The sequence below is a fragment of the Bombus pyrosoma genome, linkage group LG5 (genome assembly GCF_014825855.1).
Source record: "Bombus pyrosoma isolate SC7728 linkage group LG5, ASM1482585v1, whole genome shotgun sequence".
In the NCBI taxonomy this organism is placed as follows: Eukaryota; Metazoa; Arthropoda; class Insecta; order Hymenoptera; family Apidae; genus Bombus; species Bombus pyrosoma.
The window spans coordinates 4,289,454-4,310,350 of record NC_057774.1 but is presented as its reverse complement, the minus strand read 5'-3'; the positions used below and the strand labels follow the sequence as shown (position 1 = coordinate 4,310,350).

General features: G+C 43.4%; 1 protein-coding gene across 9 annotated transcripts; it reads left to right on the top strand.

Annotated features, from left to right (window-relative positions):
- Window positions 1–5: 5 nt before the first annotated feature.
- LOC122567850 (monocarboxylate transporter 12-B) lies at window positions 6–19,931 on the top strand. Of its 9 annotated transcripts, none has more exons than XM_043726945.1 (13): window positions 6–3,136; window positions 9,814–10,064; window positions 11,572–11,704; window positions 12,691–12,895; window positions 13,231–13,371; window positions 14,072–14,260; window positions 14,813–15,056; window positions 15,451–15,649; window positions 16,045–16,221; window positions 16,401–16,623; window positions 16,863–17,102; window positions 17,191–17,316; window positions 17,724–19,931. In XM_043726945.1, exons 3-13 carry the CDS (start codon window positions 11,585–11,587, stop codon window positions 17,876–17,878), a joined length of 2,019 nt encoding a protein of 672 aa, XP_043582880.1. In that variant the 5' UTR covers window positions 6–3,136; window positions 9,814–10,064; window positions 11,572–11,584; the 3' UTR covers window positions 17,879–19,931. The 9 variants fall into 9 exon arrangements, with proteins under 9 accessions (XP_043582880.1, XP_043582877.1, XP_043582883.1 ...); XM_043726947.1 differs by lacking the exon at window positions 6–3,136 and adding an exon at window positions 8,683–8,700; XM_043726942.1 differs by lacking the exon at window positions 9,814–10,064 and having other exon boundaries at window positions 6–1,230.
- The last annotated feature ends 966 nt before the right edge of the window (window positions 19,932–20,897 follow it).

The window sequence follows — 20,897 nt, the reverse complement described above, 5'->3', positions numbered from 1 at the left end:
AGTTCGCAGACTATTCTCCGTGCGTTTTCACGTTATTTTTCTTGCCGCATGTAAATCACGAATAGGCAGTAAATTATTAGCAATAAAATATTGTAATACGTCAACCAGGTTGCATTATTGTCAGCGATCGTAACAATGGTTCGTCGGCATCGAACCCTTAACGATTCGACTCTTCTTCCCAATCTGCCGCATATCGTAAATATTACGTATTTGCAACAAAACGTTGCCATTGAAACTTTGCGATTTACCGTCCACATGAAAACAAAAGTAATAAATACGTCTACGTTATTGCAAACATTAAACCAACATTTCCCAGTCATTTCTCCTTAATATTAAAACTGTCGTAGTGTAATTTTGAGCGCTTCTTTGGAATAAGTTAATATAATATACATACATACATATATATTTTCAAAGAAGTGCTCAAAATTACACTATATAACGTCTATGTTTGTAACGTCTATGAAGGCGGGACGTTTGAATATCAAGGATCAAATCACCGTGTAGTGAAAGGCCAAGCCAAAAAGTTCGAAGGCTCGTATCTGGTAAACACGAAATTGTAGAAACGTTTTCGCACTCGGCCGATGGTTTCTCTGTTCTTTTATAAGACATACATATATAAAAAAAAAGAGGAGCACGCAAATGCTCTGGTGAATCGTAGAACGTCATCACTTTGGAGTGATCTCTTTTCTATCTCCCTCCCTCCCTCCGTCCCGAAGGAACGGTACGAGAGTTCGTCGTGCAATAGGCGTATATTCTTGGCGCGACCTACCTTAAGTAAACTTACACTTTCGTTTAAGCGCCACCGTGCAGCAGGAGGGGCGAAACGCAAGAAAACGAGCGGAGGTTCGGCGAAACACCGCCTCCGTTCTGTAGCGCGAGAATTGCAAGTGGCTCGTCGTCGTTTATCGCGACTTCCTCGTACTTTTTCCACCAGTTCACCGCGTGCCTTTCGCCTCTTTCCCGTTCTTCTCCTTCGTCTCTTTTCCTTCTCTCCTTTCTCCCTTTCTCTTCCTTTCTCTCTCTCTCTCTCCTTCTCTCTCATTCTCGCTCTATCTTCTATCTTTCTCGCATACGGTCTCGAACTTCAACACCACTACCGATTTTTATGGCACTCGTCCCCTCGGTCTGTTCTCACTTCTTCTTCGAGCGAAGCAGTCGACACCAGGATACGACTTGCGCGAGTGTGACATCCGAAGTTCGTGCTTCGTTGACGACAATCATGACGCATACGTGAGTGCATTTCGGTACATGCTCGATGATATACGCGGTATTCACGGGGCTCGGTACACGTGGATTGCCGTTCGTTTCTGTGAAGTTTATCTCGGTGGTGAACATATATATATATATATATATATATATATATATATACACACATACATCGCGGGAGGGAACGAGGATGAATCGCGGTCGATTCGTGGGAATAACTCTAATGCTCGATAGCAAGAAGAATGCAACGAGTAACGTAAATAAATTCCTGTAAAAGAAAATTGTCTCGCGAGCTGTTCACATACACGGTAATTAAGATTGTGTTTGCGACGCTTCTAAAGAAGATCGAAAACGACGACTTATCTCCGCGCACAGTCCAGAGAACTAAATATACGTATTCTTAGACCTGTCGAACGCACGATCAAGCAAAAAGAGAGCTGGTGTGTATTTCTGCGCCATGCGAGTTCGCGCCACACGACACGATACTGCGTATTCGTGGCACGTGTAGTCGTGCGTCGACACTGCACGCCGCCCTTTTTCACGCGGGAACTAGCGAAACTTGTACACGAACCAGTTTTAATCATCCGATTTATCAATTGACGAGTCATGGATCACTTTGGTTATACTGAAACTGCACAAGCGCATCGGTATTATAGAAATGTATCATGTTTTTCTATGGGACGGGCAGATTTTGTTGGCAAATGGCTGCTTCTAAATTGTTCACAGATACCGGGCAACGCATCGTCGCTGTGTAAAATTTTTCAGAATTTTTATCGGCGTTTGAATTATGGAATTGTCAAATTGCAACTGATAACGACGCTACGAACAAAAGCGGCCACCAAAACGCAATCAGTATTACGATAAACTAATCGAATATAAAAAGCAGGCCGTATTTGAAATACGCTTAACCAATATTTTCTCTGATGTGCAATCATAATATTCTATGCATTTCGTTAATATACGAGTATTACCGCGAAACGAACGGGAGGCAAGGACGCGTGCGCCCAGCCACTTCCATAATAAACCTTTTCGCCATTAATTACGTCATAGAGTTCACTATCACCGCGTCTCGTGGTTGGAAACGTCGAAACGGGTTGCCGAGTGGTTCGGTGGTCACACAATCTCCGCTGATTCGGGTTATCGGACAGTCGCCTCCGGAGTCCTTATCGACGATCAACGGAACTCGCGGCGCTGCGTATCGACCGTTTTAACCGCGGTTCGTTAGCGCTTCTAAGTGCAGCCGTTCGATCTCGTAACCAAGAGGGTGGCGTGTTTCGATTTCGATTGTCAATCGAACGGAGTGCGAATCGTAGCCGTCTCGATTCGTCTCGCATCGAACGAACGTCGACCGTCAGTCTCGACTAGATTTAACGCGTGCACGCGTATCGTAGCTAACGATCGACCGCGATCCGTCGGCGATCGATCAACGATCCTGAGAATTTCGCTTTACTCTTTGCGAGTCAGGTTCCGTCATCTAGATCGAGATAACCTCGAATCTCCGTAGAAGAAGCTCGATTCGCGGGCAAACGCAAAGAAGACGAAGATCGAAGGAAACGGCGATTCGATTACTGGCAAACTTCGAAGAAACCTTCGTATTTAATATAATCGTAACTTTCTACGCTCGTTACATCACGCTTCGTTCCGGCAGCAGATCATCTGGCGGTGTGAGTCGGAGCATGTGTCCAACGAGACAATCCTGTGAGCTCGAAACGGACCAATCTGGCATTCGGTTGTTATCGGTGACCGATGGAAGCCGTGCATACCCGACGGGATACACAGATCGAGCTTATTCTCGGGCACATCGCGCGTACCGTCTTAGTACACGCGCACGACGCGGTCACGAATACGCGCGCGTTCCTCTCTGGCCTCTTTCCTTCGCACCCGCTCCCTGGAATTTCGGCAGTTGGTGACAGTGGCTTGACGAGGAAAGGTAATCAACCGGTCTTAACCGTTTCAGGTTTAACCAGACGTATCTCTCGTCACGATATATATAGTAACCGTTTACATATGTGCGCGTGTGTACGGGCATACGAAAAACTTCTCATTCATGTCTTCTGTTTCTTTGAGTTTACGATAGTGTAAACGCGTGTGTAGTGCACATGTAGGAGTACACGCGTGCGACCGCGTCTATGTATACGTGTTCTGTTGTGTTTCGTATTCCATTGACGCTTAAGTGCACTTCCCGCCTCGAGGTTCGCGCATGCGCGCTCCGCAGCGTCCCTTTGCACGTGGTCGTGCACACACGTAAGCTTGTTTTACGTGTTCCTTATTGTTATTATGAAATTGTTAATCACGAAAGGTGGAACGATAAGTTGGGCACGCGTCTTTCTACGTTCTTCTCTCTTTTCCGACACACGTATCTTGTTTCACGCGTGTGTGCATACATTTTCTCGCTTATCGTCGGTCGAGTCTATGAGACTGTAGCTATCAACGGGAGACTGAACCAAGACGTCTGCTTTTTTCTGTCCCGTTCGATAATGAAAACGTAACTTATCTTCGATACCGATGACGTTTGATCAGACGAAATAGCGTCGTTTCCGAAATTTCCATACGGTAAGGATCGTGTGCACGTAGCACGCGCATGCGCGCTGCTCGACCGACCAGTTCGGAATATTAATTCCGAATCCGTAATGAGAGCCGTTCAACGAATCGACCTTGTCTCGCGTATGAATATCGCCTGCGTTAATTTCTTTTTCCATTCCCTTTCCGGCTTATCTTTCGATCCGCTTCCCAACTCGGAAATAGATACGTGCCCCTCAGTCCATGTATAAAAACACCATTTTTATTTCTCCTACGAAAAAAAAGTCAATCGGATCGTTGTTCCTCGATCAGTCTTTTTCTTTCCACGATCGCGTTGAAAAACCCGTATAATAATTATCTTTCGCGTCCTCGTTCGCGAATAACCAGCAATTACAACGAGCAGAATGAAATCATTGCGGCGTCGCGCAAACAAGCCTATGATCATCGACGATCGCTTTATTATTATTTAGTGGCCGGTATTTTTTCTGTTTCTCAAATGTCTCGAATATTTCATCGATCGTCGTTCTATTTAATTTCCGCTTCGGCTCGTTCGGTAAGACATGTAAAATTATAGGAGAGAAGCGCCTGTTAATCACGTGTTAACGCTTAATGGTAAGCAAACACGATTCTGCGTCTCTGTTTTTCCCTGACCTGGGAAAACTTTTCAAGATGAGAGAGAAAAAGGTATAGCGAGAAACGCGGAGAGACAAAGACGCGTGGGTTGGGTCGAGTGACCTGCAAAAGGAATGTCGGGTTTATTATCCCGTTTTAGGTCTATTCCTGAAACACAGTCCATCGTCGATTTATCGTTGAATCGCGAATAATGTTGGTAAATAAACGTGTGCGAAGAATCTGAAAGATAAGTCCCGTTGAACTTTGGCCTCAGCACGTGGCCTCGAGAAGAAGATCGCTTACTCGGCCACACGATTCGTAGGTACATACTACGTGTAGAATCGTTCATTGTATTACCGGTGCCTTTTCAGCGGTCCAGTCATTCATGTTGACGGTCCGAGTGAATAGGAGCTGGCCTACGAGTTTCGCCCTAATCAATTTCTCGAGAGGGGCAACGAGGCCCGCAGCGGAACCAAATAAGGGATTCGTCGTGCTACCGTTCAATAGACTTCCTCTTTCGCGATTTTTTCATCGAACTTTTGATCTACATTGGCTTTCAAGCGAAACTCGCTACTTTGCCTCGTACAAATTCGAAGATTTCCCTTCGTTGAATCAACGGAGCTACGAGAAATCGTCTGATAATTGGCTCCTGTTTTTTTTTTAAATTACTCGAGATAGAAATTCGATTTTGATTTTTAAAAACACCGACGAATCATCGAAACGAATCTCTGCCAGCTATTCCGGTAGCTGCGTATTGTTTACGCGGTAGGCTTTTCGATTGGACCAACGAAGAATTTAGATAAGTCGGATATCAAAGCACCGATATCGCGCCGATTGCAACGAGTACCAAATTACACGGCACCTTTGTTGATATCGATTTCCTTAGAACAATCACGACACACAGAAAAACAGATAGTAATCGCGCTAATTACATTATCTAAACGAGATAGGAACAGATTTACTTGTACGATAACCAACTTTACATTTTGAACGAGTCGTGTGCTCGAGATAAACGACACTTTCACGCAATTTAAAATACCTGTAACGCGAGAAAATGTTTTGTCGATTAGTTATCGGTTGCGTTGAGCATCTCGTCGATTTATCTAATCGGCGATCGATCTCGATAGACGGGAAATTAAAAAGTTTCGTAAACACAGAAATCTTGAACAAGTTGCGATCGATTCGTTCCATTCTTCGATACTCTAGAAAAATAGATAATTTACCGATCGGTTGAATTTCAGATATCGTGGGATATCGAAGATGTAAAGTCGAAAGTTTGTTAAAGATACGATGTCCGTGAACACACAGCTCGTTTTATTTTCCATGTCGATACTCCAGAAACACAGATAATTTAGTAGTGTCGAGTATTTATGAAATTCCTAGCCGCAGATAAAAACGTCTTGACAATAAAACGTCTTAAGATTTTTTCGTTACGATAATGCATTAACTTGAATATCACCGACGATTATACGGAAACATGCAAATATTGGTACGATCGTCGTTTGATTTATCGGGCCAGAAAGCGATGCGCGGGCGTCCTCCATTCCGGTGTATACCCCGAAGTACATACTGCAGTTTGTTTCAATATTTATACACGATATCGACTCGCACCGCGCATATAATTTTCCATTCGACTATTATTCCAAGTGTCGAAGTTGCATGAGATAAGGCAGCAAAAGAGTTTCCTCTTTGCTCGGCTATCGACGATTCCTCAACATCAGAGAGTCGAATAAAAGTTTTCTCGAGACAATAATAACGGAAAAGTATATTGAAAAGTACGAGGCAACGGAATGATGTAATACCGCGGTATTATTCGAAACGAATTCTGTACGAGAACGATAGCAGCATTCGCAACTCGGATTGTACGAGTCGTTGCTCGATCGACCGCGTCTTCGTTAGAAAGAGCATCCTGTTACCGGTCGGCGATAATTAAAGCGAACGTTGCATGAAAATTCAATTGAAAACCTGACAATTTTCCAATTAGGCACAATATGCCGCTTAAATGGAATTGAACGAGCCCCTAACGAGGGCTTCTTTCCCGCCATCAAAACGAATAGTGTGTTTCCGCGGCGTTTCCAGGAAGACGCGTTGAATACAGTCGCAGCTATCGTCAAATCTACTTCGTTAGATCTTATTCGTTTGCAACGAATAAATAGATTATTTCTTCGGTTTCTCGTGGAATATTTGCATTTCCTGACGAGAACGACGTTTATTCGTATCGTGGTCGATGATTTCGCGTCGAAATTGCAGAGATTAGATTCTTCGTAGAATTCTAAAATTCCAAATAAAAGAATTTCTAACGCGAACTAGCTACTCTTGAAAAACTGTTTTCCAAGTTGGCAGAAGGGTAATCGTTCGATTTATTTCGGACAATTTTGAATAATAAAACGATCGAATTCCTCGACTATATATTTTATCTATATCTCGAGCAACACGAGCAAGAGGCCAGTGAAAGCAACAAAACTTTTCAAACGCTGATTGGAAAAGTTTCACGCCAGAAACATTCCATAGACACATTCCAAGAACTATAGCTACCCTAACGGAACTTTTACAATCGGTCAGACTGTCTGAAACAATCGTGGCTAGTAACGTCGTTTACGATTTTTAAATTACGTTTTTCAACGGATCCCCCTCTTTGTCCAGCTCTCCGTTTTAAACAGATCGAAATAAAAATTTAGAAAACTGACAATTACCGCGCACGATAAGGCAATTTGTTTATGGAACAAAGCGATGAAAGACGATTCACCAGCTTGTCGTAAGTATTCGCTTCGTTTCGTAGACGGGTACGTCGTCTACGACGGCGAAGAATGAACAACGCGGAGAAAAGAAAAAGACAGAATCCGATGCGTTTGATATCGAGCCAGGAACGAATTCTCGAATAAACGGACCGGTGCATTGTGTCCAATGCAACACGATAATGGCTATCTATCCGCTTTCCATCGATAATTGCTTCTTCTTGTTTTTGAAGCAGCGATTGCTCGCCGATCGGTATCCTTTCGATTTCCTTTTCCGCGTCTCGCTCTCCCGACACAACTACTCCAATGGGCCTTCTTTTTATATCGCTATTATTAGGCGAGCCTGCCTCTATTCTCAGAGTATGCGCCATGCAACCGGGGGATTATTTCGAGAAAATATCTTCGCCGGTGTCGGTTCGATATACCGTTGCTTGCTTCCGTGTATCCGGCTATTTTCTCAATGTCGGAGACACTACTGAATGCCTTTTTCACTACAAAAGAAGAAACTGGATGTTTCTTTTTCGGTCCCTCGGAGCTTTCGAAATTGCGGTCCCTCGGAGCTTTCGAAATTGCGGTCCCTCGCATTTATAGACTCTCATCCTTAGTTAACTTCCCCAGGGATAAATATTTCTAGCCGCGTAGTTTATACGTAGCAGAGTGTTGAAACGAAGACGGCAACGATCGTTTTCCCAGATGTCGACACTTTTCGTATGTGTTTGGATTTACAATTTTGTTATTATTAAAAGTAAATCGATATCGGTGCGTAGCCGAGTCTCAAGATTCGGAAGTTGAATCTTTCAAACGATCCTCTGATTATCCTAAGAATCTTATCGCGATACCTCAACTGTGTTTAGGATGTCCGCTGAAAGTGCTGTAACGTAACCAAGTAACAAGGTAAATTTACCCTCAGATACTGTGTAGACTGTAATATTAGCTGTTTAGAAAGTTGAATAGTCTTGTCGCAGCTTACAGGTGCTCGTTAAATTCAAATTTTGTGCTACTCGGCCTTAAGGACGACAGAAGCACCTGCGACTAGCAAGCAACAGCTCTGCACGCTGCGTAAATACGAAAACTGATCTGCACTTTGTTCGCTTTAATTTCTATAACACGGTCTCCAAACGAGAATGTTCATGTTCTCAGTTTGCTCGCCGCAGTAGATACTTAACGTAACTTCGAACGTTGCTCTGGTCCACAGCTATCGATTAGACTGTAATCGTTGGAGTATGTCGATTACGTGTCTCGATCAGACCCTATAGCTCAGACGTTGCAGATTCCAGGTACCATAGCGCAAAAAGTTGCTCTCCGGCGCTGGCTATTTGAATTTTCGTAATACGTTCTGAGAACGTGGCTATCATCGACAGAAAATGCCTATTCTTAATTTCTTCGTAGTAGGTAATTAACCCTACAACGAGTGCCATTCTAGATCGTAGTTATCAATTAATTAGAGCATCAATTATCACCGTTTCAATAGCAGCCTAACTGTTCGAAACCCTGAGCACACCCCAGTTGTTGTAGGACCGAGAGTCGATAAGCGTTCGATTTGGCTACGAATTCGTTGCCTTTCTAACAAAATTTCGACGATCGTTGGACGACGTTGCGATATCTGGCGCGCTCGGGTGATTTAAAGGTTCGTAGGAAGCTGTGGAGCGAGAGTTAGCCGCGACTTACTAAAAATAAGCGCTCCCCTTATCAGCAGGCTGAGTTTACACAATCCTATTTGCACAATACTCGTCAAACCGTGCAACGATACGGCTTCGTCAGAGAACGTCGTCGTCACACATGGACCAACAGCACCCTGGACCGTTTCATTTAGCGTTAACCAGCCAGTGTCGAAATCTTTGCTTCGTCCTCTTCTTCGTTTTCTTCTCTTCTGTCTTCTGGGCTACATCGTAGCAGATTATCCATGGTTATTCGTATTTATATCTGCTACGACCTTGTGTCCAACAACGACCAGAAGGAATAACGGGCGACAGGGACACGCAGGGGACGTTGACCCAAACCGTTTTCGGGGATTTTCTCATTGAAGTAATTTCGATGCTCGTACAAGAAATATGGAACGCTGGTAGAATGGTCGTGAACGAAATATTTGACGAAGAAAGTCACGGGAAAAGGTTTTGGATTCGATCGAGTCTTTGCTCTATACGTATGTGTACGTTTATTACCATCATATTGTTATCCAAACTAACGATGATTGCAATCCTATCGACAAGCTGGCAAACAAGATCGATCGAATCGAGAGATAATCCGAAGTATCGAATAATCGTCGCTTAAATCTTTTAATCAAGTCGCTAATACGAGGGGCAATCTTGCGTTTATCAAAATTTTGGTAAGCTTATCTAGCGATTTCCTGCGGTAATTTCGCCTCGAAGGTGGGCTGCGATATTAATTCTTAACGATTATTGTCTCGATGATTCTGGAATACGTAACTTTTTCCACGATAACTCGACTTTCGTGCGTTTAGGAAGCCGACAATCACGCGAAGATAACCGCGTTGTAATTTAGAAAGCAGTAGCGAACGAAGTAATTCCAAGAGAAATATTATTCGTCCGAAATCTCGAAATTTATTTCTTTCGTTCTTCCATCAACGATATCACGATGCCCTGAAAGATTTGTGAGCGTTGTAAGAGAGTACATAGTAAACAGAGATTAAAACGATTTACCGTGTTTTCAGAGATGCGTTTTGTTTGATATGCAAACGACGCGAAATTGGCTAACATAGACTGTATCTTATCATTCACAGAATACGACATACAAACACGCCCGTTTATTAGAGCAGCGGTCTGTTCTCGGCCGATCAATTATCCATGGTCCTACATCGAACCATCGACTACAGACTATCCTTCGGTGTTTCGTGAACAACAGATAGTCTCTAGGTGGACCGTTTTTCGATCACCTTCACAGCCCGTGTAGAAGCGTTCCAAGTTATTCGTTTCCTTTCAAATACTTCAGCTTTGTGTGAAAAGTTGTTTTTTCTTCATGGTTGAATCCACGGTATGTAATGACATTTCATTTATTACTTTTATCTTCGTAAAGCTTCTATTTTTTATGAAACACTTATGTCGATCCGTTCTTCCAATATCGTGTTAAAATTCATTTCAAGAATATCGTGATATATAGATTTTCATCGGCAACGATTAAAAAGCTCGAGGTTACTTTGACGGAGCACATGCTTCCAACGTTGAAGTTCATTCTCGGCTGAAGGTCGGTCAAGAATATTGAGAAAGGTCAAGGCCGGACGAACATACTGAACAATCGGCACGTGACTTGAACTATCAACCCGTTTGGGATCGGCATGGTCGATTGTTCGTGTGGCAATTTAACGAGCTGATTGCTCTTTTGCCCGTGGGACTGTACTTCGTGTATGTGGCCGTATCAGCTGTGAGAAATTTTCTCAACAGAAACTTCGTCCTTAATCGAGTTCTTCGTTGTACGTTGAACATCACGGTCAATGGTCGAAGTACGCGTGTCTTCGTCCCAGTGAATCAGAATTAGTGCGATTCGTGTTGTTTTTGCTTGGCGTCACGTTTCAACCGAACTTTTCCTCTCGATTTCGTGTAGTGCCCCGCGGATCGTTGAACGAACGTAGATGACGATTCTTTTTTCGATAATTGCTTGTCCTCGTTCCGTGTTGGTAAGTTGACATTATCGCATCGCCCTTGACCTACCTCATACTAGTTGTAATCGTATCAAACTCGACCAACGTTACGAAACATGGCTGCTGATGAAACAATGAAAGACAGAAGTCTGGAACCGTACAAGGCTCGATTAGAACGTTGTTCTCTTCGACGATATCCGTCCGTAATTCTGCCCACTCGTCGGATGTTTATCGAGACGTCACTTTCTTCTTGATACCGGCCACTGTTGGCTCCCATCGCCACGTTTACGACATATTGTATGCCACATAAAACTGGCTATAATATCTATGATTCACACAGACTGCTGCACAGTAGCACACTTCCAGTTGAAGATTCCAGTTGTCCGCGAGTGAAGCCAAACCGTGTCTAGACGCCTTTTTCATTTCTTTCGCGATCCATCTCGTCGATCTCAACGTTCGTCTGTTAGAATGTGTGCTTTATGACTCTGTGCTTGTTATATCCCATTGACATCTTCGATACTACGACCCTTCGTTGGAGAGGGTTGATTCGTCGTAAAGGAGAGAAAGGTCGCGGGAAGAAGGTCGTCGTCGATTCCTCTCCCGTCTCGCGGCACCGCGTACACGTGGATAATTTATAGGTATGATAATGCACGCGTATTTACGTTGTGCAGCAGCATGCGCGACGAGTACGGCGAGTCGCAGCGCGGATCGAGCACGATGCAAACAAATACTTAATTAAGTTACTCGCTGATAGATAATGATATACAAATTACAAAACGTATGAACGTAGTCGTTTGCTTTTCGACCTTATCTTCGTCGCGTTCGCCTTCGTTTCGATTCATCTCTTTCTTTTTATTTTCACGATCTATCACGTTCTTTGCAACGGCCCATCCTCTGTTCCAGTCAACCGTGGACGATGATGGCGTCATTGGAGAATAAAGTGGATGAACAAGCCAGCAAAGTACCGCAGCAGAATGGAGGCAATTGCAGGAACGAGGAACTACAGCTGGAAGACGTTCGAGACAACAATAACGAGGTGAGACACTGCAGGGCTGATCTGAATGTATCTGTATCGCGCTTCGGTAGTCGTACGGACCGTGCAAATGAAACGATTGGGATGGGGAATACGACGTCTCGATGATCATAGTCCTGACGTGGACCATATGTGGCCAATCGTTGACGTTTCTTTCAAACGATGTATTTTCAGTGACTAGCGCGATGCTCGGTTATTTTCATAAATTCTCTACCGTAAGAAATTTAAGAGGGAGGAAGCTTGCGAGGTACGAGGTCTGAAAGACAAGCTACGCGTAATAAGATATTTAAAGTCTGCGAACGTTATTGTACGATTTACGTATTCGTTTTACCGAGAAGAGCGGTCAGCTTCGGTACAGCGTGCGCGAGAGAAAAGTTCCAACGATGCTGGAACAGTGGAGAAACTTGCGAAACGCGGGGCTGCTCCGATGCTCTGTAAAGAGATTAGCAACAATCGTCAGCGATATCGTTGCACGAGACTAAAAATACTGGCCGTAGTAATTCATAAATCGAGTTCTCCGTTAAAGTGAATCGGTATCAGCGTCACATGGCGCGGTCGCGGTCGCGGTCGTCGATTCGATAACACGTCAGAGTTTTGGGTCACGCGCGGTCTAGCAAAACGCGAAAGTCGCCGGCTTGGACGGTTTCAGACGTTCTTTAGCCTTGATCTCGAGCACCTTGTGAATTTCCACGAATGACGGTGTTGAAACGTTCGTCGCTGGCCGTCCACCGAGCCACACGATCTTTCCTGCCTTCAGCTTTCGAACCTTCTTGTTTCTACAAACTGCCAGATGTTCTTTGTTGGCCCGTGAAAGTACCTTGGAAACTTGAAACGACGACCTAACGAAAATTGAGCCGTAAGAAACGAGATACTGATCCTGCATCGTGTTTTAACTAGTCTTTGGTTGCCTATTAGTATGGTAATCACGAAACTTCTGGTAGAAGTACATTTTCATGCACGTGAAAACTTTTTGTCGTTGGTGTTGACAGAGCATCGAGGTGGAGATGGTGGTGCCACCGGATGGTGGATGGGGTTGGATGATCGTCGCAGCCTCCTTCATGTGCAATCTCTTCGTGGACGGCATCATTTTTAGCTTCGGTGTCTTTCTCAACGATATTTCCGAAGCTTTCGCAGTGTCGAAGGCGAGAGTGGCGCTAGTTGGTTCGTTGCAGTCTGGATTTTATCTTATGGCTGGTCAGTGACAAAAAAAGAGCGTATAAATATAAATCATCCGATAGGCCGCGCGATAATTGAAAAATACATTTTGTATCGAACGTCGAATTAATTTTTCTTCTTAATTCTTTCTGCTTTATTCCGTGACTTATCTCATTTATTTTTAAAGTATCTTCTTAATTAGCTGTCAACGTAATAGCTCCAAGTATAATTAGCTTTTTCTATAACGTCGTATAACTTGATAGCAAAATTCCGATTACAGCGCGTTATAATACATTTCCCTTTTTAACGCGCAACATCCTTGATTTTGACGATAAATTAATTTTCAATATGGATCGCTTGTGTTTTATTCGCAGGCCCATTCGTGTCAGCATTGGCCAACAGGTATGGTTTTCGTCTGGTAGCGATCCTTGGAAGCGTGATAAGTTGCAGCGCCTTTGTCCTGTCGTACTTCAGCACTTCCATCGAGTTCCTCTATATCTCTTACGGCGTGCTCGGTAAGTTCTTATCCTATGTACAGGGTAGAGCGTGCAACAGTGTACTTAAATATTACATTTTGGCTCTTGGAAGCTGCGAATGTTGTTCAAATTTCAATGTTGGACAAATTTGCACGATTTCGAGGCATTTGCATATTCTTCGACGCACTTTTGTCTTTGGTAACACCTACGTAACACCTTGGAAGCTGCACAAACATCCGGGTACGTTCTTTCGGACATACCACCCTGTATACACTTGTTCCGGACCAAGTTTCTACCGCCTGGACAGAAAAGTTTCCCTTTTATCCTGGTGTTCCATTTTGCATGCAAAGAACGTTCCCCTTTTGAGGCACGTGAACGACGTCACTTTCCATTCGTCGTGTTCTCGCGATCGAAATTTCTTGAATAAAAAGACAGGGAAAAGGGAGGAACGGGTGCACCTAAAACTAACGTTAACTTTGATACTGAAATTATTGCAACTGGAGAATTCGTTAAAATTCCTTTGTACGATAAAACGATGCACTCGACTAACGTTAACTTTCATGTCCAAAGAACCGGAACCTTTTGAAATAAAAAGAAAGAGAAACAAAATTCCTGTCGCACGATTGTCGAAACACGAGTCCCAAGTAGAGCAGCGACGATTTAAATAAAAAATTCCATTCCGTGATTCATCGTTTCTATTTCTCCCGTTTCACGTGGTATTTGTGTCTTGCATTGTTAGGAGGTATCGGGGCAGGCCTGATTTACGTGCCGGCTGTCATAACTACCGGATTTTATTTTGAAAGATGGCGAGCGCTGGCTACCGGGATCGCGGTTTGCGGATCCGGAATCGGCGCTTTCATGCTCGCGCCTATCTCAGACATACTGGTGAAGCAATTCGGTTGGAGGGGCGCCTTGCTCTTCCAAGCAGGTAATCGATAAAACATCCGGTTGATCCACCTCTGATATCGCAACACCAGTCTTTGATTGAATGGCAGAGAATTTTTCTAAGATTCTTTAGCAACGATATCATCGATTCGGTGATTTGTCAATAAGATAGTATCGATGTTATCGTCTTGTGGCATGTTTGACATGTTCCATTGTTTTGTCATTCGACACTCTCTTTTCGAGCAAACAGTGGAAACTTTAGGATTGTATTTCCACAGAGCGTTGTTCAAACACTTACGCTTGCTCAATGTTGTCGATGAAGTTTTCCACTTGTTTTAACGTTTCTTTGTTTCTTCTATCAGAAGTTGAAACACCAGTTTCAATCCAGGACTGATCGAAAGTTTCTATTTAGCGATATTAACCTGTTAACTGCGTTAACAAAAATCCCTTACGGGGTGCGTAGTTAAAATCAAGCAATGACCTGTATACGTAGTCAACGACGTAGTCAACTGGTTAAAAAAAAAATTATATATATATATAATAAACAAGTATTTTACGTTAGAACATTTCTACAACATTGTGCGAAATGTCACAGGAATGCTGTTAAATTGTGCCATTTTCGGTGCCATGTTCCGTCCATTGAAGTCAACGCGGATTAAGGTGAAATCCAGCCCGGAGAACGCGGGTTTAGAAGTAAAAAGCAGTTTGATGGCAAGGGGAGTGTCCACGGCGTCGTTGCATTGTATGCAACCAGAGAGAAGCGGTTTCTTTGGAACCAATAACAATACCGATTACCCAACGGCTGCTGAGCTGCTTGGAAGCAACCCCAACATAGTAAAGTAATAATTAAATCTCCATCTATTTTCAACTTTTCAAAAGTACTACGATCTTAAAGCTAGAAAAAATCCTTTATTTATGTACTTTGAAATTTTCACTCGAAGTAAGAATTGCGATAAATTCGAAGGGAATACTCCGAGAAATAGAAATTGCCAACTTCGTACAAGTTTCGTTCGTAGAGATTACAGTTTCTTATTTAAGGCGTAAAACGTGCTGCGAGTTGCACGCTACACTTGCAACAAAAGTAGCAGTTAAACGCGGTCGAACCAACACGACGAGCAAGTCTTAAGTCGACAAACTCGTAAAGATAGAAGAAACGTTAAGCTACGAAGAAGAAAGAGGAAAGGGACTGGGTTTCAGACAGTGGGTGCTGATTTGACAAACTTCTTATTGCAGCGCCTCCAAGTCGTTGCATTCTCTTCATAAGATTCACGCGGAGCTGCGAACTCTGGAAAGGAAGTTGAGTAGCTCGGAGAAGCGGCTGTCCGTGCCGATCTATCCAGAGTTGGAAGTGAACATGGACGAGAAGATGGTCGAAGAGGAGAACAATCTCCTCGGTGGAGATGTGGAGAGACTGAATGGCAAAGTGCCCACGGTGAGCGTAAAACACTCATCTCGCGTTATTCTAACTTTTAAAGAGGTCAAAATGCGCGAACGTTTCTAACGTTCTACGTTGTTATCGGTTGTCTCGGGCCGAGTAAATAGAGGCAAATAAATAATTATTTATCGTTACGCAGAGCCAAGCTACCGCCCTGTAAACGCTCCGCGAGAATTCCAAAATATGAACGATGTTTTACGATTCGTAGAAAAAGACGCAAATTGTAGAAAGATCAACAATTGGTTATGCTAGGATATTCGTGGCGATACATGTAGTTTGCGGACACTACTGAACTTTTATGGCATTTTTATGGCAGTCCTTGTGCCAGCAGGATTCATTTAGCCGCGATAACAGTACGTCCTGGTTAAGTGAGTAGAGGAAATTGTTGGCAGATTCGCAGGCATACAATCAGCGGCAGACGACTGCGCGCGGACTCGGACTGCAGCCAGAAATCGCTGAAGATGGGCAACAGGCGAAACCCATTCAGCAAGGATCCGCAGAGACCGTTCTACAGGGACGATATCTTTTACGGCGGTTCCCTGAACAGACTGCCGCATTACAAATCGCAGGTAAAGAACGATACGAAATACCGTTGAATGCTCCAAGTTGGCTTGAAAAAAGTAAATTTTTTTTACGAATTACGCGAGTTTACGATGTCCCGAAATTGTAACAGTAAATGATCGATTTTTTCGTGTAGATACGACTACTCTCGAACGATTCATACATTTTTTAACCACCATTTGCGCAGCAATCGTCCGTTGGCTATCACATGTCCGTCACGCGTTTGCCTACTGCGACGGACGTCGCCGAAGAGGAGAGTGGAAGCTGTTACATTTGTCCAGAGAGCGTACGTCGAATCTTGACGACAATGCTCGATTTGAGTCTTCTCAAGAGTCCATCTTTCTTGATCCTGGCTATATCCGGTGGACTTACAATGATGGGCTTCTATACACCTTTTATGTACGTCGCAGGTATCGTATCACGTTTCATCAATTGGTTTCTTTCTCGTCTTTAAAAGCTTCGAAAGCTGCCGTATCCCATTTTTCCCCGTTATCTTCGCGGCATTTCGAAAATGTTGAATTCGCCAAAGAAAAGAGAAGAAAATTCGAAGGATATCGGTTCGATTTTATCCGACCAAGTGTCCCATTTTAAAAATCGACTGTGCGCCAAAAAGATGAAAGAAATCAGCGTGGTCGATTCTGTTCTGCAGATCGAGCCCAATTGGCAGGCATCGAGGCCTCGACCGGTAGGTTTCTTGTCTCTGTGATCGGTATCGGCAACACCATTGGCCGTGTCGTGTGTGGATTGGCTAGCAGCTTGCCAGGAGTTAACGCGTTGGTCGTCAACAATATATTCATCAGTGCCGCTGGCCTTTTCACCATATTCTCCGGATTATCCCTCAGCAAGGGCTACCAGTTCTTTTACGCTGCCGGTTTTGGCATTAGCATATGTAAGTATATCGTGGTTACTAAGCTTCAATATATCGTTTCTGGTGTTTCAAATCTGTAGATATTGAGTTAATATTTCTGTCATTGCAGCTGTCTTCGCCTCGCTGCGATCGATCCTGGTGGTAGATCTCCTGGGACTAGAGAAACTGACCAACGCTTTCGGACTGCTTCTTTTGTTTCAAGGCGTGGCAGCTGCCGTAGGCGCGCCTCTTGCAGGTGATTAGAAAATATCGATTCTCATGCCCAGAGGGTATGTTACGCGACAATATATCGGAACGTTGTTGTGCAACAGCGATATAAATCACGAACGTTCCATATTATTACACTTTACGATAGAGTGATCGATCGTGATACATTTGAATGTTGAATCAAAAGTCAGCGATAACTAATGCTGTTTCGATCATGTAATTAATTAGCATCGATTTCGAGACGAGATAGAGATCGCGGAATAAATTTCATGAGATACTTTCATAAATTGAGAATACAGATAAGATAAGACGACGATGGATAAGTAAACACTTGAAAGTCGTCTAATCTATTTTTACAAGTGTAAGCAATTTCGTATGTTTTAACGTGTTAATTAGTATAATACAATAAAAAGACGTATTGGTCCATTTGTTTAGGTATCTTTATGGATGCAACCGGAAGCTACGACGCCTCGTTTTACCTGTCTGGTAGCCTGATCTTTCTGTCGGCTGTGATCTGTTATCCCTTGAAGAGAATCAACGTGTGGGAGACTAAAAAGAACGGCGACAAATGCAGCGACGATCCATCCTAGTCCTGGTCGACGTCGAGCGCAAGACAGAAAGCCGTAGACTGAAGTCTATCACGTATTCTCGTTGTCGGCCACCGTGTGTGTTTGTACATATTAACGCGTAAATAATTTATAACACGACTGCTCGAATCGATAATTAATCCGTGTGGTGGCAGCAGGACCAGCGTGATCGTCGCAGCTACGAGAAAACGTGGCAAAGGGGCGCGTTCGTGTTCCAGCTTCGAACTCGGTCGATCTTTGGAACTAAAACCGTCTATCGAGACGTTCAGGCGAGTGCAGCAGACGATTCCATGCCGAGAGGAATACCGTCCAGAGTATAAAGATTCTGTCTAAATCTAAGGTCGAGCTTTGCATTCCCATGAAACGTCGGAGTGCTCTTTTCGTATTCCGAGTAGCGCGTGAACATGTCGCGAACTCGCTGTCAGCCTTTACGATGTTTTTAATCACCGTCGTGCCTTCTCGTATCTTACAACGGATGGTTGGGAGTCGTGAGATATTTTTCTAGATCGTTCGATGACGGAAGATATGTGTTCGTTGTTACGTGCCTTGCGTTTTCATAAAGAGATTTTACTCGAAGGTTCCCACGTTATTCATTGGGATGCTTTATAATTGATAATTCGCCGATCTCCTGTTAATTTACAGGGATTGCAAGGATTTTAGAATGTAAGGAAGACGTTTGTATATCAACACGCGCCTCCGAAAGAACAGATTATTGCTTTACTCCGATGTACGTTCTATTTGATCCAGCTTCGCTACGATTCTATACTGTCAAAAATCTTATTTATAGCGCGATATCGTAAATACGATCGTATACACCTATTTCCTTATTGCGATGCTGCAGACGGGAATAATTACGCTGCTTTATCTATTGTACATCTTGCATCGTTTCGAGAGGAATGCGCATGGAACGTTTGTATCTCTAGGAAGATTGGCGCGCGAAGGCGAAGTGAATATTCTCGTTAAATCGATCGATCACGCCTTCCACTTCCGCGAATATCTTATAAAACGCGTTTCTATAATGAATAAGCAACATACTATTACACGCGAAGGCGTATGTACTTGCATAAACGAGTACACGTAATCTAGATAGATCGTGCATCCGTTCTGGTGCAATGCTATTTATAGAGTTAATTAATCACTAAACCGACATCCGGCAGCGTGGTTCCGGATGTTCGGCCCGCCACTAGGTGTTTAAGGATTTGCTCAAAAATGAAATCCGTTCCTATTGTTCCTAATTAATTATCTACTCTAGCGCTTTTTCTTTGTGTTTCCTTTTTTGTTTTTGTTTCCTTAGAATTATTCGATGTGCTTCGTAACGATGTAACGTTGCATCGTTCCGCGCAGGATTGATCATTTCATTACTTAAGAATTTATTTAACAGTGCCGCAAAAAATAACGTTCGTCGAAAAAGGTACAAAAATATTGTACCAAGTGTATCGCTGCAGATAAGAAATGTGTCAAAAACTTCAGTCGCAGCTAGCATTTCGAAACACAGTGGAAAAATGCATAATTCGCTTTTAAAGTAAAGACCATCTCACCTGTTACGATACACACCCCGTTTCCAATCTACGAAGTACGAACGAAAAGTCGATATTGTTCAGAGTGCGTATGACGCGCGTGATGCCAGTGATCCGAATCGAACACGCGACACAACCCACGGTACGAAACAATCAGAAAAGAAAATATCGGAGAAGAAGAAAAACATGCACGGATGTATTTTCCGATCGCGATATTTTCCCAACTTTCTAAACTACCCTCTCTCTTTGCCAAACCGTTTTCTACACGAGCTTCGACATGTCGCATTAAAGAGCGACACGTGCCAAATGCGATATCCCATTAGACGGCGTAACGTTTGTTTCGATAGGTAATCGAATCTCGCGAATATAGATTGTACGAACTCGTTTTCAGACATATACTTGATCGCGTGTCACGAGGATGGTCACCGCGTGATACGCGTCGCATACTTGCTGATTGACAGCGAAACCATATTGTTACACAAATATGTAAACGTGTAATTATACGTCAAGACTATGAAAAGAAAAGAGATAAAAAATGAGGAACGCTTGAAACTTGAATTTTCCATGCGGTTCGCCCTGCCTTGTACGTTCCTTCTGTTCTGCCACTCCTACTGTCTCCAACGTACGACGCAACATCGCTCGTAAATGTTATAAATTATTTATCAGCGTGTGTACGTACGATCGTTGAAACGTTTGTTGTATTTGATCGTATGCGCGGTTTTCCTGTTCTTTATTGCCAATTACGAGCTGCAAATCCGGGATAAAATTTATCACTTTTCATGTTACCTTTATTGCGCCCGATCCATATGTTTTGTGAAGCCATTCGTTAACGCAACCTGCAATTCTCTCTTTCTTCGGCCGTGCGTGTTATCTCGTTTTAACAAGAGCGAGGATTCTCGACGACGTTGTCTTCTCCGTGAGTTCATCGGTTTTACGATCCGGACCAAAAGACGACGAACTGTTTCAAGGGGACAGGTAACCCTTTTCGTCGTCTACGAGAAGCGTTAAAGATCATCGGAGAACAGGACTCTTTCCTTAATGGTATCTTTTAATCTTCAATCTCTTTTTTCTCTTCTGTCCCGTATTTCCTCCGTTTCTAAAAAATGTTTTTTAGCAGATACGTATGTAGCTGGAAAACGTCGAAGTACTACCACGTTATAAGGCAGAGCAGAGTTTCGCGTGCACGAGATCGATATTATCCTCATCAGTGCGTATTGGAATCCATAACGAAGCGGCAGTGATACGAAACAACGCGCCGAAACTATCTGCCGGAGGAACAGATAATTCTCGCTGGCCAAACTAACCAGGGAATTTCCTAATCTTCTAACGAATCGGCCAAATTGAAAATCGCATCTCCGTCATTTCTCCGATAATTTCTATCGGCCATTAAATTACTTCCCCGAGTCTCCACTCGTTCGTTCCAGATTTTTTTCCAAAGCGAACTTTATGATTCTCGTCTAGAAATTTGGTCACCGTGTCGCAGCAGTCGTGGTCAAAGCTTCTGA

Excerpts from the sequence above, each read along its gene's own strand:
- LOC122567850 (XM_043726942.1), top strand. The coding sequence starts at position 1,106 with ATGGCACTCGTCCCCTCGGTCTGTTCTCACTTCTTCTTCGAGCGAAGC. Across the intron at positions 1,231-11,571 it reads ACGACAATCATGACGCATAC|TCAACCGTGGACGATGATGG; the intron begins GTGAGTGCATTT and ends CCTCTGTTCCAG. Across the intron at positions 15,057-15,450 it reads AGCAACCCCAACATAGTAAA|CGCCTCCAAGTCGTTGCATT; the intron begins GTAATAATTAAA and ends TTCTTATTGCAG.